Source organism: Borostomias antarcticus, assembly GCF_949987555.1.
Source record: "Borostomias antarcticus genome assembly, chromosome: 14".
NCBI lineage: Eukaryota > Metazoa > Chordata > Actinopteri > Stomiiformes > Stomiidae > Borostomias > Borostomias antarcticus.
Genome location: NC_140247.1, coordinates 25,638,056 through 25,655,071, shown reverse-complemented (window position 1 = coordinate 25,655,071; position 17,016 = coordinate 25,638,056). Strand labels below are relative to the sequence as shown.

General features: G+C 46.8%; 1 protein-coding gene across 3 annotated transcripts; it reads right to left on the bottom strand.

Moving 5' to 3' along the window:
* Positions 1 to 8: 8 nt before the first annotated feature.
* On the bottom strand, positions 9 to 9,305 carry ugl (ureidoglycolate lyase). Of its 3 annotated transcripts, none has more exons than XM_084449042.1 (15): positions 9,249 to 9,305; positions 8,961 to 9,095; positions 8,504 to 8,722; positions 8,290 to 8,380; positions 8,110 to 8,186; positions 7,764 to 7,874; positions 7,553 to 7,612; positions 7,277 to 7,433; positions 5,260 to 5,458; positions 1,928 to 2,006; positions 1,740 to 1,832; positions 1,572 to 1,644; positions 1,355 to 1,422; positions 786 to 916; positions 9 to 475 (listed from the first exon to the last, which is right to left on the bottom strand). In XM_084449042.1, the coding sequence occupies exons 1-15, from the start codon at positions 9,252 to 9,254 to the stop codon at positions 304 to 306; spliced, it is 1,671 nt and encodes a 556-aa protein (XP_084305168.1). In that variant the 5' UTR covers positions 9,255 to 9,305; the 3' UTR covers positions 9 to 303. The 3 variants fall into 3 exon arrangements, with proteins under 3 accessions (XP_084305168.1, XP_084305170.1, XP_084305169.1); XM_084449044.1 differs by having other exon boundaries at positions 9,253 to 9,288; XM_084449043.1 differs by having other exon boundaries at positions 8,961 to 9,089; positions 9,249 to 9,273.
* Between the last annotated feature and the right edge of the window lie 7,711 nt (positions 9,306 to 17,016).

Genomic DNA, 17,016 nt, shown 5'->3' with positions numbered 1-17,016 from the left:
GAGTTTTGTCTTTATTTAATTGTATGGTTTCTGGGCTCAGCCTTCACATTTTCAGCGTTCTTGAGTGGCCATGTAGCTGCAGGCAGTTTTCTCACTAGTAGTAGTAGTAGGCTATGCTGTATATCACATGCTGAAAATAGCTCATCTATGCTTCACTTCTGTGTCCTGACTCCCATCTTTGGACTGTAGACGGGTACACTCACTCCTCCCCACATGCTGAATTGGTAGTCAGGGGATCACCACACCTCCCACCACCAGTCATTCAAATTTGAATCGGTGAAAAACGCACACTTGTCCCCAACATCAGAGTTTGGGCCTAGGCATGCTGTTCTCAGGGGGGCCGTCCAGTTCCCGGGCCTGGGTGCTGAGGAAGGTGTGGTCCAGGTTCAGGTAGGTGGTCAGGAACTCTGGGAAGTCCCTCTTCTGGACGACCTCCAGGAACATGGAGGCTGCAGTGAGTAACCTCTGTTCCTCCCTACAGGAGGAGGGTGCAGGAAGTTAAAACGGCTACACCTCAATGAAGAGGTTTGGGTGATGGTCTCAGGTAAATGGACTGCACTTATATAGAGTTTTTATCCAAAGTGCTCATTCACACACTAATCGCGGCAGCTGCCATCGCCCACCCTGCTCATTGGGACCAATTTGGGGTTCAAGGACACTTCGACATGCGGACAGGAGGAGGAGCCGGGATTCGAACCGCCGACCCTGAGGTCACTGGACGACCCGGTCTACCTCCTGATCCACAGCCGCCCCACCCAGGTGCTGGTGGGCCTCTCCTCCTGTACCTGACGGTCTGGCAGCGTGTGACCTCCCTGAGCTTGCCGCTGACCTCCTGGGCGAGCTCCGTCACCAGCCCCCGGGTCACCACCCTGCCGTCGTCCTCCAGATGGGCCTGGTGCCGGATCCACTGCCACACCTGGACAGGAATAGGAAACGGGTCCGGGATAACTGTCTATTGTTATTGCTGTGTAACGTTTAATGTCTATCCATCTGGTGTATTTACATTCTGTAGTTGATTAATATGCACCGTCCCTTCTTAAATAAACTAAATGGAAACTGAAGTGTTAATGCAACAAATGACCAGAAGAAATTCCTTGTAGTAAAAACCTACCTGGCAAATAAAATCAGATTCTGAAAAAAAAGAAAAGATTCTAGCGGTGGAAGTTATACCAGGATCTTGGATCAGCATATCCTATACCAAAATTCTAACCTTGACTATAAGGGTGGAGGGGCACTCAACTGGCCCCAGATCAGCGCTTAGCACCCAGGGGCTGCTGTACAATACTCTAATACAATACAACAGGTACAAGTACAATGCAACCGAGGAGGAAGGTAATGTAACTACAGTACACACCTGTGACCTGGAGATCTCCGCAGTAGCAGAGTCCTCCACCTGCCCTCTGTAGAAGAAATGGCCTTTACCTGGACAAAAACCACAGAGATGGATGATTTACCCCGTCACACCAGGTTCACACAGATTTAGGCTACTGCAATTCAGCTTACCCCATAAATTACAAACTAGTGGCTAGTAGTATTAGAATAACCATACAGAAAACAAGCTACTTCCTCACCTGTGAGCCAAGCTTGGATAAACAGGACGCCCACAGCAATGTTATACTTCAGACCGTACAGCGTCACCCCGCCCTGAGATAGATCGGAGAACAAGACAGTCCCCATGGTGTGTAGATCATGTTGTAGTAGCAAAATAGGTACACAATGGCTGTGTTTCGGTAACTGACCGCTGGCATGGAGAGTAGGTCCTCGGGGGAAACCACCAGGTCATCTCGAAGCTGGCTCAGCTGGTTGTCACCCTGGGAATGGAGCTGGAAGAGCTAAGAGAAAAACAGATAGAGGGAGCTGGGAGAGTGAGGCTTTTACAACGTAATGAAAGATGGCCGACACTCAAGAATCAAGTCTAGCCGCTCACTTTCTGCATGGGCTCTATGAGTCCCAGGTCGTACACCATGAAACCGTCCACACCAGCATCGATCTCCAATAACTTCAATCTGAAATGTGTAGAGGGACAGATGGAACGAAGATTGAAACAACTGGACTTCAGGATGCTGCACAGCCTGTCCATAGTCCAAATCTGGAACTAGACATAATGTTCTTCTTCGTATGGGTTGGTTGTTATTGTCCTCTCCCCCCAGGCTCGGCGCCGAGGGGCTATCCTTTTACCACCCCGAGCCTGGGTGAGGGGTCACCCGGGCTATATATCGGGGAACACCTCCAGGAGCCATGTCACCGTTTCGTCATCCAAAACCGTCAGGCCATGCATTCCGTTGGGTGTCCGGTATGTCGGACAGTCCTGGATGACATGGTCTGCGGTTTGTTCCTCAGTGCCACACTTGCACACCGCACAGGATACCAAGCCCCAACTGTGCATCGATGAGCGGAAGCGCCCGACGCCCGTCCAGAGGTGATTAAGCCTTACCCACGCCGGTCTGGGTAAATCCAACCCGGGAGGGGAAGGACTGGCGGCCAGGATGAAATCACGGAGGCTGGAGGTGTTTGCCTCCCACTCCACACGCCAGATATGGTCCGCCCATCCTGCCTCGCTGATGTTAAGATCTCTGCATTGCTGCAGGAGATCCCGTGCGGCAGGCACAAAAGGGTGTCTCGACTTGTGATGCCGGGGAGGCTCCACCGTTGTAGTGAGCCTGTCCTGGTTAGGCTCTATGGCCCGGCAGGCAAGACGTGCTGTGGTTCCTGTGCAGCAGAGGCCAGTGGGCTGCATGCCTGCGAGGATGGGAAGGTTGTCCACAGGAGTGGGACACAGGCGGGTCGATGAGGCAGGTGCACAATAGTCACTGGTCAAGTAGACCAGGTCTAGGGCTGCCGTACGCAGTGTTTTTGCACCGGCACCCAAACCTGATCGGATAAGTTGCCTCATCAACGCTACACAAGCTGTTAACTTCTTGCGCAGTGACTCGAGGTGTTGGTGGAACGTGAGCGAACTGTCCAATGTCATAGGTTGGTTTGGCGCTGTATGGCAGGAGTGTTCAGTCGGTGTGCACTTGGAGCTCACGTTTGGCTTCCTTGTTGTTAAGGTGGAAGGCCGCCGACACCGTCTTTGCCTCGCTGAGCTTCAATCTCAATTTCCGGAGGTATGCTGCTTGTGTCTGCATGCCCTGGCTCAATGTCTCCTCCACAGCCTGCCAGTCTCCAGCTGAGTACACCAGCGCAAGGTCATCTGCATAGGCATACTTTCCGGTGACTGTGGTCGGCAGGTCGTAGGTGTAGATGTTATAAAGGAGGGGGGCCAGGACAGATCCCTGGGGGACGCCGTTCTTAAGGCGTTGCAACCTGCTTCGCTGTCCGCTACCAGTGGTGAGGGTGAAGCTGTGGTTTCGGACAAGCTCCATGATCATGCTGACCATGTGCCTGTCCAGTAACAGGCAGAGCAGCTTGCAGGTGTGGCCGCGGTGCCATACGGTGTCGTAGGCAGTTGTCAGGTCTATAAAGACTATAAAGGCATTCTTTTTAGCCGAAAAGCTGTCCTCGATGTCTTGAGTCATCAAAGTGACTTTATCTACGGTCAATCTCCCGTGTCGGAACCTGGCCTGCTCTTGTGGGAGCAGCGGGTCGATGATTGGTTCGACGTGGGCGTAGATGAGATGCTCGAGGACCTTGAAGGGGATATATAACAGAGAGATGGGGCGGTAACTCTTGGGGTCCCCTTCAGGCTTAGGGATCGCGACAACTAGGGCTCTTCACCAGATTTGGGGGATCTTGAGTTGGCTCAAGCAAGAAGAGAGGAACACTCTTAACCAGGACTTCAAGGCAGGCGCGCCATGGAGTATAAGCTACGGGCAGATAGAATCAGGTCCCGGAGCTTTCCCTGGCTTTACATGCTGGAGGGCAGCAGCGTACTCCTCCGGTGTGAATTCACCGAAGATGTTACCGCCGCTAGGAGTTGTGGCCTCCAGAGGTCAGACACTTCTTTTGCCACAAGACGTGACGATTCGTGGTCTTCATGCCCTCGCATGTCCCACTTTTCACAAATTGTGATGCGATTTTGTTTGCAGTGACGGGGAGAGTGTCGAGACCTACTAGTGAGGTTGTTAAGGATGCTCCATGCCTTGCGGCTGGAGTGTGAGACGTCGATGGAGTTAATGGCCTCTTCCCAGTGCTTGTCTCCTTCGGCTGAGTCTAGACAGCAGGGCTGAGGCAAGTCTGTCTGACTCAGCTCCTGTGGGGGCCCGGAGGAATGCACAGTAGAGACCCTCACACTTCGCATCCCAACACGGTTTGTAGCTATTGTGATGTCTGCATGGGATGGATTTTTTGGCCGCTTTCACCAGAATGTTGAGTTACCGGTACGCCTCGTCCACGTTGTTGGTGTTAGGTGGTGGAAGGCACCTCGTGGATCTATGGGTAAGGAGGTGGTAGCGTTTCCAGTTGGCCTTTCGGAAGTTCCATCGCTTCGCCGGCTCGCTCGGGATGAGGTCCACGAGTTTAGGCATGGTAATCAGCGATGGTCGATGTTGGGATCGCGGGAACTTTCCTACGTCTATCAGGCAGCCGGTTGTCAACGCTGGCACTCACGAATGACAAGTCAGGATTCTTCCCAGTTTTCCAGTGACCTGAGACAAAGCTGGCTGCGCCCTTGGGATCGTACAACAGGGCCAGGCTGTTGTTAACTGCCCAAGCAGCCAGGTTTTCTTCATCGGATGTATTGGTGCTGTACCCCCAGTCCTTGTGCTGGCAGTTGAAGTTGCCAGCATAGAGGCAGGGGTGAGGGAAGACTGGGTGTGATTCACGAGGGTGGAGGCTTGTAGACGTTGACCATTTTAAAGCCGCCAACATCCACGCACAACCACTCAATCTCCGAACCAGTCAACGAGAGTCCAGTTCAACCTTTGATGGACAAATGTAGTGAGGCCATGCTTCCTGCTTAAGGTAGACCCAGTTATAGTGAAATTTGGAAGAACTAGCTTATCTGCTGTTACGCAGTGGGTCTCCTGGAGGAGGATGACGAGGGCCTTGGTGGTGCAGGCCAGGTGCTTGATGACGTCGATTTTCCTGGGGGTGAGCCCTTCGGAGTTCAGCTGCATAATTTTGGGTTGGGAGCCAGGGGGAAAGCTCCGCCGGCTGCTCTCCCCGTATGTGGCAGCCGAACACCAGCCCGGGTGGTGGCCCTCATTTATGACATGATGTTTGAATCTGAATTCTAGTCAGCCTGCAGCTACCTATGTTACAGTAGCAAGACATCAGTTGAATTATGCATTTGGTATTCATTTTGACCAGGAGGCTTGCCTGGAGACAGTAGCCATCACTGTCCTGTAGGTGGCGCTGTCCCGGTCCTGGGGCAGCAGTAGGGCGGCCATGCCCCCCGTGGCCAGCGCCCCTCGCCGGTGACACGTCTGGACCAGTAGGTCCATGTAGCTGCGCAGGAAGCGCTTCTCCATGTTGACGTACTTGCTGCGGTCAGGGAGCAGGAAGGCCTCCCGGTGACCTGGAAGAGAAACCAACAACCCCTGACCTCTAGGTGACCAAATACCTAATATCAAATCAAAATGTATTCATATAGCCTAGCACATTTCATACACAAATGCAAAACAATGCACTTTACAGAGAGAAGAGAGGGGATGTATACTGAGAGTAACAGGGCGTTATCTGTAGGATATCGCCCTGGACCAGGTCTTCAGGCTAGTAACGTCAACTGCGTGCTACACTGGCTGCACGCTCTGGGAGTTAGCCAGACTAGTTCCCGATAGTAAAACTGTCCAATACAACTTCCAATAAAGAAAAAAACATCTCCCTAGCATCCGACCAGCTAACTACAGCTGCTGCCAATTAGCGAGCTAATGTAACGTGATTCAAACAGTTTGTACTCAAACGATATCTATTTTAAACTCAATTAAACTAATTCATTCACACAAATATTTTACTAACTGCTTAGCTAGCTACATGACCTGCAACAATGACGCAACGAAACATCGCTAGCTAACGTTAGCTAAATGCTTAGAGCCACTTGGCATAAAGTTTGATAGACAACACTGAATAAAACCTTAGAAAAGACAACTAACCTTGTCTTTGTCGCAGTACCAGAGGCTTCTCGGCAACAAGTGGACTAATAAAGAATAAATAAAGAATTTCTTATCTTCTTCTTCACTTGAATTAATGGCGGCTCGCAAACAACAAATATCTTCTCTTATCTGACTGCACACTGTCATTCACGAAAAAACTACAAGAAGACGACCGTCTGGTTTCCTGTCAACTGTGGCAGTCACGTGATTTCCTGTCAATTGTGGAGGAGCCTCTTGCACATGCTCACAAAAAAACAGAACAGATTTCCTGTCAACTGCAGAGGTCACGTGATTTCCTGTCAACTGCGGAGGCGCCTCTTGCGGAGGTCGGCCATTTTGTCTGCAGCCAGGTACTTTGGGGAAATATCCAGGGCTGCGTTCCGAATCGCATACTTCTACTTCTTACTACCAGTACCTACTACAGCTGCCCTTAGAAAGTATGTACTTTGCAAGCAGTAGGCATCCAATTGGGACATACTACCTTGTCATAACATTGCGCCTTGAAATTTGCCCACATCCGTCGCTGTCCATAACGCGACATTCGTCTACAGCTGTCACGACTCGCACATGTGATGCACATTTCCGCTGTGCACAGGATTGTGGGTCAGAATAGCCAGAAACGCCTGCTGGCTTGCATACTGCAAAATACGACCGGATGTAGTAGGACATCCAGGTATTTTTGCCATACTGCATGTGGCATACTATGTATTGGGATATACTACATCCTGTTTTGGCATACTATATAGTAGGGTAGTATGCGATTCGGAACGCAGCCCAGGACTTTTCGCAGACATCATGGCTTATAACTTTGTACGGCAGCTGATTAATCCAAAAAGGCGCAACATCCTGCTGTTTCTCTGTGCAACCCTATTCAGAACTCGATTGGAATCGGGCCGAGCCCACCTTTTCAGAGCGGGCTCGATCCGTATGGCGCGCGCTAGGACTCGCTTGGTGTGTTCAGACCATGGATGTAGCCTATGTCCACACGGACCGAGACAAGGGGAAACCGATTCCAATCTCGAGATAAGGCATGCCTGTTTGACTGAACTCTGGTTAATTCTTCTTCGGGGGAAATGAGATTCAAAAATCAACTGTGTGAGGATGAGCAGTTACCGTCATAGCCTACTACATGAGGATTGTGAGTGCATTACTTTTGAGTTGGAAAGATATCTGAAACACAAAGATAGACCGATTCGGTACAGGCAGGCGGGAAAGATATCTGAAACAGGCGGGCGGGCTTTTACCGAACTTGTTGATGAAGGAGGCAGAATAGTCCCAAATGCCGCAGTTGAGTCCAGCGGAGTGATCTCTCAGCTCATAAAGGATCTCCTCCATCTCGAACGCTGCCAGAACGTTCTCGATCAGCACTGTGGCCTTGATGCTACCTACAGGCAGGCCGAGCTGGAGAACACACATGCACGCACACACACATTACACAGATATAGCCTACTGACAAATTAAAAAGACACACGTAGGCCTACACACCTACAAACAACCAAACAAACTATGATTCCACAAACCTTATTCTCTGTCCAGACAAATATTTTGTTCCAAAGTCTTGCTTCCAGGTGACTCTCAACCTGTTGAACAGAGGGATTAAATAAGGAAGAAAGACAGCAGGAGAGGGATGGAAAGACGAAGAGATGATGTGAGGAGTAGTGCTGCAAACATGATCATAGCATACATCTGAGTGTAACGGCCCAGCTTTCACAATGGTTCCACGGCTCTTACTTTGGAGAGGTAGAAAAAGGGCCCGCTGTCACAGTGGAGGAGCAGCTTCCCACAGTGGAACATGAGGAGGCCGAAGTCAAACAGTGGACCAGGAACCTCCTTCCCTCTGACCTGCAGAGTTACAGAGTTACATTATTATAGACCTGAACTCTGGTTAATTCTTCGGGGCTGTAATGAGTGGACAACTCACCAGGAAGTTGGTTACATGCTGCCTTATAAACATTATAGATGCCTTTAATCTGATTGTGGTATGTCGGGCAGTTTCCATAATTTCAAAACATTTCTGAACTTCTCTCTTTCTGATCTAGGGTCTAGAGAATCAGGTGGAACCGTGTGTTTCTGGTACCATCATGTTGTGTTCCACCATGTTCCACGCACGGGGGCGGAGCATCAGCACGGGGGCTTGGGATATAGGGGGGGTGTCTGTTGGAGGAACAGCGATTATCTGAACTTTAGCGTGTTTTTTAGTGTGCGTGTGCGTATGTGCGCGTGTGTGTGTCGGGGGTGTAATGAGTGCACAACTCACCAGGAAGTTGGTTACGCGCTGCCTTATAAACATTGTAGATGCCTTTAATCTGATTGTGGTATGTCGGGCAGTTTCCATCATCAAAATCAACCTGCAAGACAAAAAAAACGAGCGATTCAAAACATTTCTGAACTTCTCTTTCTGTCTCTCCATGATGAATTTCCCTAGAGAACTTTCAGATGTCTAGCCCTTCCTGTAGAGCAGGGTACCATACCTGCAGCCCCTGAGCGGAGGAACACAGGGCCCAGATGAGGCGCTGGGTGTCGCAGGGCGCCAGGTCACCCACATCCACGTGTCTCCTCTGCAGGCGCCGGGGCACTGGGCAGACCCTCCAGGTGGGGTCGGCCCTCACGGTGGCCGTCGCCGCGGAGAACCCTGGAAGGTCACCTGACAGATCCAGACGGGCCTTGTTGGAGATCCTCAGCCTCAGGATCTAGAACAGCACAGAGACACAGTATAGGGATCAGATTGTCCTCTCAGATCCCAGCCTCTTTGTGACTTGTGAAGCATCTAGAGACTTTTTTTCAGGCAGATGAAAATGAATCATCATTCTGCTATTGTCTGTGGCTTCACATTCAAATAAACATACCACAAACTTAAATTGCTAATCCAAAAATAACAATAATCACACAAGTGACCGTCACAGAATAACGTCTTATATAGTGTCCTACCCTGTCAACTTCTTCATCAAAAGTGGAGACCAACTCCTGCAGGAAGACCAGCGACCCTGCGGTGAAGACGGTCTGGTACTCGGCCTCCAGTCCAGGGGGAGAGGGAGCCAGCTCCATGCCTGCATGGCCCTGGGACTTCCATAGAGCCAGACACACAAGTGTGACAGTATGCAAAACTCATAGTTAACATGAACACGTCAATTCACTCAAAGAATGCAATTCACAATGGACTCTTAACATAGTTTAAATGCTATTAGCAATGCTGAACTCTGGAAGTATGATACTCACATACATGCTGGAGTCAGGTTCTATGCTGCTCGGTAACTGGGCTGGACTTTGACACCCTGTCCAATGTTTGACCAAGCCACAGGGTTTGTTTGGTGGTGGGGTTAGAATACTTGCAAACAGGAGGCCCTGGACAATGTGTTTTAGTGGTGTTTTTTTCATATTGGAAAATGTGTCCACAGTGTCTAATTCATCCATGAGACAACTGACAGGTTGTGTTTTAAACCTATTTTGAACCTTAAATCTCTACATTTAGTTGCCAGGAAAGACTAATGACAAATTGACAACAGAAATGGTAAACACCGAGTTAGCTCGACAGCGGGCAGGTTTGAACCAGCTGCCTCTGCAGAGACTGCAATGTGCTGCAGAGACTAAGTGATAATTATCCTGAATAAATACCTTTACACCGACAAGACAGTGGCACCAACCATTTTACTCATAAGACCCCCAATGGTACTTTGACCACACTCACTGAGCCTTATAAAAAGACATAACCTATTTTGAAGGCGTGTGGTGTCTGGTAGGGCGGGTATACGGTATACAGTAGCCTACTTGAGGAAAGATAAAAACATCATACGTCTCTTGACAACAGACCACAAGGTGAGAAACAAGCCAAAAAAGAAGGGCTAAGTAGAGGTCCAGAGAATGAATGCACAAATTATCAGATAACATCACGCATTCGGAGGATGCGTCAGTGGTAATGTCTTTTATTGGTGTGTTTAAACAGTAGTCCACACTGATTCGGAACATCACACTGAACTCATGATTTCAGCTTCATTGCAAAGCAATCTCCTCCTGTAGTAGACACGGGGTCAATATAATCATAGTCCATTAACTAGATAAATATTAAAACTTGATGGGTTGTTATGGCAAGGAGCAAGGAGATGGCATTCAGGGTTGAATTGATCAGTGATTAATCTGCATGGTCTCTGTGGGATGCCTGTGTGTTTGCTCAGCTAGCCTACATTAGCCCTGTGGATGGCCTATACATGTCTAGTTTTCCATGCAATGAGGGGACCCAGCAACATGGCATCACTGTAACATGTTAAAGTAGGAGGTGTAACTGAGCACAATGGTGTAAATTATTATTATTATTTTATTTATTTATTATTATTAATATTTTTATTATAATATTATTATTACTATTATTATTACTATTATTATCAATATTATCATCATCCTTCTTCTTCTTCTTCTACTTTTTCTTCTTATTATTTTTATCATTATTATTTCCAATGATGTTCAAGCATTCTAAGTCTCATACCCTTATAGAACCCGTTTTTGGAACACACCCTTACAGAACCCGTTTTTTGGATGCCATATGTGTGGAGTGAGAGTTGAGGACCATCCATACAAGTTCGCACAGTATGATTACCAGCAGCCTCTCTCAGTGTTTGTCCCATACAGGAAGTCAGACTGGGTCTCCTAGTGTTGAGGAGGGCCATAGCGAGCCTAGTGTTACGCAGAAAGGATCACCTGTGCCCCCTTCTCTTGCCAATTGACATCGCTGCTGATGGTAGGCCCCTCCCAGATGCCCACCTGGCCAATGACAGCATGTCTCAGGATTGTGTCGCTCCAACAAGGACCTCCCCTGTAGAGAGGGTCCCCCTCGGCCTGAACCCAAGCCCCCAAGATTCGAAATCTAAAGTGAAGGCCTATTGAACCGCGCCATCTTGGCTAGATTTGTAGTCACTTGGCTATTTCCGGTGACTTTTGACTTGCGCAGTTGAGTTTCTCTGGCCGACGCGCGTCCACGAAAAAGTTCACATTTATCTGAAATGTAGACGCGCGTTCCCGGCTCTCTCGGCTCTCCCCGCTTTGATTTAGCAATGAAAACCGGCTTGCATATTAACCTGTTTTTGTCAAATATATCAATTGGAGAAATTATTTTTTGATCCTGGCATCTTAGTTTTAACAGGTTAAATATAATTGAACATGTTTTGTTTGCTAGTAGATGGTATTCATTCCGTTCGCGATAACGTTATTGCAGCCAGGCTAAATTCCTCCAGGGAGCCAGTGACAGGCGAGTTGAAGAGCTTCACTCCCCGCCAGCAGGAGCTCTGGCCGCGGCTACCGCATCTCGGATAACCCGCTGAGTTCCTGGCTGCTATTTCACACTCGCCCTTGATCAATCCCAATACCGATCCATGGTAACAATGAATCAATCGTTCAGATCAGATCGGAAGTGCTGCATGCATGTTACAACATCATTGTTACCTTTATTAACATAACCATAGCCTACATTTATCTCTCTAACGTTAGGCTATCCATCTTACACCAGTCGGCCATTCGATAAATGGAAGCGGTGAACGCCAACGTTGACTGAAAACACCCAAACTCAGTGTATCGTTTCATCTTCATGCTACACATCAACTCCTTTACATTGTATGTGAATAAATTCCTGTTATTCTAAAAATATCCCATTTCTGTCCATTCCTGGAAAAGGCTAATAATTGCTGTCAAATGATCACTCCAGTTTATCACCGTATCCCACTACCATTTCAACTATGCACAGGAGGTTGTCTTGTGGTCATTTTCATTAAAAAATGATTAGCCTGATCAGTTTGTTGTATGTATTAAGCCCTTTTTGAGCGGTATGCTTGTATTAATAGCTTATAGCTTGCCATACTCACCAACCTTGGGACCTCAGAAATAGGGAGCATTTTCAAACCAAATTGCGGGGGGGGGTGGGGCATTAAAAGCATTACAAATTAGACATTAAAAGCATTAAAACGAAATGTGAAACATTATATATATATATATATATATATGTGTGTATGGAGCAATTGTTTTTAATGTCCGACTTTTGTCTGTGCTGTTCAGTAAATGTGCATCTGTCCTAATTTATTGTAGCCTATCTATCTACTACACAACCTAGTTCAAATTTATGAATCTCCCGCGGAAGTCAGGAGGGTTGGCAAGTAGGCTATGGTCACTGCTCCCCAGTAAAATTGAATAATTGAGGGGTTACTTACAGTACAAAAAAGTACAGCATTTGTAGAACTCGGATGATACTACATAAATTGCCATGCAAAGCCAGAGACTGTTGCTTGTAGACGACAAGACTGCTGTAACCATTCAAATGTGGAGGCTACACTGCATTGAAGGTGGGTTGGCTTACTTGACACAGAACACAGAAAACGGACACCACAAAAAAGGGCTTAAAGCAGGTCCTAAACAGCAGCAGGTCTGGTTGAGGTGTGAACTGGTCTCCTAAAAATGGCTTGAGCTGTGAGGATTAGAGGAGGCACACTGTTTCTGTTATTACATTTCAATAATAGAATATGACACACAAACCACATACATACACACATACACATACAGCCCGTCTTGGTTTAAAGCCCACTCACCAACGTCAAGGTGCAAGCCTATCGAGTGGGAACACGAGACCAATCACGAACAGGACAAACTCAGACGGGACAACACAGCATACAAATAATCAAGGAATATGTATGTTGTCATGCTGTTTCACATTTCGTTTTAATGCTTTTAATGTCTAATTTGTAATGCTTTTAATGCCCCCCCCCCCCCCCCCCCCCCCCCCCCGCAATTTGGTTTGGAAATGATCACGCCGCGGAAGATTCATAAATTTGAACTAGGTTGTGTAGTAGATAGGCTACAATAAATTAGGACAGATGCACATTTACTGAACAGCACAGACAAAAGTCGGACATTAAAAACAATTGCTCCATACACACACATATATATATGAGACAATCTCCTGTGCATAGTTGAAATGGTAGTGGGATACGTTGATAAACTGGAGTGATCATTTGACAGCAATTATTAGCCTTTTCCAGGAATGGACAGAAATGGGATATTTTTAGAATAACAGGAATTTATTCACATACAATGTAAAGGAGTTGATGTGTAGCATGAAGATGAAACGATACACTGAGTTTGGGTGTTTTCAGTCAACGTTGGCGTTGACCGCTTCCAGCTATCGAATGGCCGACTGGTGTAAGATGGATAGCCTAACGTAAGAGAGATAAATGTAGGCTATGGTTATGTTAATAAAGCTAACAATGATGTTGTAACATGCATGCAGCACTGCCGATCTGATCTGAACGATTGATTCATTATTACCATGGATCGGTATTGGGATTGATCAAGGGCGAGTGTGAAATAGCAGCCAGGAACTCAGCGGGTTATCCGAGATGCGGTAGCCGCGGCCAATGCTCCTGCTGGCGGGGAGTGAAGCTCTTCAACTCGCCGGTCACTGGCTCCCTGGAGGAATTTAGCCTGGCTGCAATAACGTTATCGCGAACGGAATGAATACCATCTACTAGCAAACGAAACATGTTCAGTTATATTTAACCTGTTAAAACTAAGATGCCTGGATGAAAAAATAATTTCTCCAATTGATATATTTGACAAAAACAGGTTAATATGCAAGCCGGTTTTCATTGCTAAATCAAAGCGGGGAGAGCCGAGAGAGCCTACATTTCAGATAAATGTGAACTTTTTCGTGGACGCGCGTCGGCCAGAGAAGCTCAACTGCGCAAGTCAAAAGTCACCGGAAGGCCAGAAAAGCACAACTGCGCAAGTCAAAAGTCACCGGAAATAGTCAAATGACTACAAATTTGCCAAGATGGCGCGGTTCAATAGGGCTTCATTGTTGATAGCTGCCAGTGAATGGAGTGGCTGTATCCAGTTCTATTAATACATCCATGGCCTGAACTAAACTCTCCCTCTCCCGCTGCTACTCCGGATATTGACCACGTAAGGCAGACTACTCTACTGACTACCGAATGACTACTGATGTACTGGTCATGATAATTATTACATTACATAACCTTACACTATATTACATTACAGTCATTTAGCTGATGCTTTTATTCAAAGCGACTTATAATAATTGCATTTAACATAGGAAAAGCCAATGTACTACTACTTGCCGGAACTCACAAGTGCATCTCCTTTCTAAAACAAATGACTAAGAGCTTTATCTAGTACTGAAAGCAAAGGCAGCTTTTTCTTGCATTGCATCTTAAACTGTCTTGTCTTTTTATGGTCTGACCTTCCCAGTTCCCACACAAAGGCAATGAGTATGTGTGTGTGTGTATGTGTGTGTGTGTGCGTGCATGTGCAAGGTGGCTACTGTTGGCTCAGTAGAGTATGTTTTTTCTTTCCACCTTTAATGATTAGCAGATAACGTAAAGACAAGTAGGGTTTGTTTTGATAATGCTCTGCGTCAGAATATAGTCGGTGAACGAACGCTAGTGCTTTCATCCATGAAACTTTTTAATGGCCCCTCTCTCTCTCTCCCTCTTCATGGCCAGTTGACCGCCAGGACAGTAGGTGGGTTGTCAGCCTGGTAAGAGGCCCTGACTCCTGCCGACCAGATAAGGCTGTTGCGGGATCATTCCCATCTGATATCTGCGGAAGGACGACCAGGGCTTTGGTCAACAGTGGCGTACAGCTCAGCCATTTACCGCTCCAGACAGGATGAGACACTCCTGAGGTCCAGGCTGGCTATTGTTTGGACAGAGGAGCTAATGGAGCTAAATGGAGGAAGTGTTTCTCTAGTTAGCTCCTTAGTTTATCTTGATGTTCCCTATTCATTTGTGTTATATAATGTGTGTTATATTAATGTTACATGGCAGGTGTGTGGAAGACTAGTGTATTCATATCTGAAATGATTATGCAGTTACTGTAGATTTAATGACCAAAACCAATGGTTGAGACATTTACAGTACTATGATAACCCCCCTCCCCCCCAAAAATAGTAAAATTAAGTCATTATAATCACTAACATTGAGTGAGATATAGTTTGTTGTCACAAACTCAAGCACCTCTCATCTTCAGGAATTTATGAAAACCCAGAAACAGTGTTATGGGATGTAGTAGGAATGACTTGGATCCAGACTCAGTTTCATGTTTTTTGTCTCTGATGGTTGAAATTGGGGTCGTGGTGTGCCTAGATCTGTTGGTTGGAACCTTTCCACTCGACGTCGAGTAGGGTCGTTGGACAGAAGGACGGGCAGACTGCTTTGGTCATTAGGGTTTCAGGGTCCGCCAGTGGATTCATCAAAGATAGAAACCTACCAACGGTAATGGTGATTAGAGTGTAAAATCCCAGTAAAGAACAGCTCCACTTTTAAAACATAGTTGCTCAGTTCCATTGAAACAGCAGCAAATGAACTATATATAAATATACCAATGCAATGTTCTTAAAATTACAATATGCATTGTTGTGCTTGTGTTGTGATTGATTACAATGGGATAAAAGACATATTTCACTAAGAAGACTCCAAGGTAGTGTCTATGCTTCCTGAAAGCCAATGAAGCAGACAGACCTGGTGAAGTTGGGTTGCACCAGAGGATGTCCCCACAGTGAGGCCCAGGCCAAGGGACTGAGACCCAGCGTCCCCACGGGGGCCAGGCTGGGAGCGGTGATGGGCCTCCCCCCCAGGCTCCAGAGGGCTTCCAGACCAGAGTGCATCAGGGGGCCGTCCAGACAGAGCCCCAGACCCAGGGGGCTGCTGGTGAGAGCCAGACCAGGGAGACATGGCTGCCGACCTCCAGCCCTCTGGAGCTTACGCCACCGGGCCCTGCGGTTCTGGAACCACACCTGGACCCGGTCACGTGGACGAGATGGGAAGGAACGGAATGTGGGCTTAATGATAAATCCATAATTGCTAGAATATAACTTATAGTCAGTAGACCGAATCAATGTTATTGATGATGTCATATAATTATACATATACACATACACGTTATTATACAAAAAATGCACATTCAAGCTTATTGATGAATCTAGGTGCTATTGTCCATTTAATGTCAGTGAAGAAATTCGTTCATTTGGAAGTTGAGGCAAAATGTATCCATGAAAGGATCAATGATCGATCATCTGTCACCTAATCAAATGTACCTGAACTCTTGCTTCTGTCAAAGACAGATGGACTGCCAGTTCTTCCCTAAGGAGAACATAAGTATAATTGATTTACAGTTGAACCGTCTTGCCGAGCAATTACATGTACTGTACAACTATTGAATAAATTAGATACAATTATAGAAGGTACAGACACCCAATACTATTACTACTACAATGACAAGAAACCAATATAAACTAAAATCTAAAATGTTATAGTGATGGCAGAAAGAATCATTATATACTGTAATAACATGAAGATAACATGATAGAATGGTAATATTACCTAGCAAAGATGTCCGGATAGTGAGACTTCTGGAAAGCTCTCTCTAGTTGCTCCAGCTGAAAGCTACTGAAGGTGGTTCGATAACGCCTCTGCTTTCTAGAGCTGGCAGATCCATCTGTTGATGCCGCTTTAGCCTCTTCTCGTTGGTGCATCTTCAGAGCCTCCCCTATCATCCCTCTCCCTTGCGGCTCTCTAGGAGTGTGTGCTGAGCCCTCCTCTTCCCTGTTTCCCAGGACCTGGCCAGTGTGCTGGCTAGTCTCCCCAGCAGGGGTTGGCCCTTCCTGGGTTTCCCCACCTGGGAAGACCCCTGCGGTCTGGTTGGAGCTGATGTGTTGTAGCTCAGGTCCTTTCAGAGTTTGAGGAGTCATGGAATCCACTGTTTGGACAGCCCCAAGACACCAGGTTTTTGGTAAGTGTAACTTTAACTGTACCTGTTGTGGACTTCAAGGCTGCTGTATTTCAGTTTATTTTATTCAAAAAGTTATAGCCTTTAACATTTGCAAACTATTCAAATATATATATATAGTATGTATATATATATATATATATATATATATATATACATATACATGTAGGGTTAGGGTTAACAATGTAACTTCACAAACTACTGT

What these genes read in the sequence shown, in the direction of transcription:
- ugl (XM_084449042.1), bottom strand. An exon ending in ACCTACTCTCCATGCCAGCG is followed by an intron (nt 1,645 to 1,739) that starts GTCAGTTACCGA and finishes GATCTATCTCAG; the next exon opens with GGCGGGGTGACGCTGTACGG. An exon ending in ACACGCTGCCAGACCGTCAG is followed by an intron (nt 476 to 785) that starts GTACAGGAGGAG and finishes CTCCTCCTGTAG; the next exon opens with GGAGGAACAGAGGTTACTCA.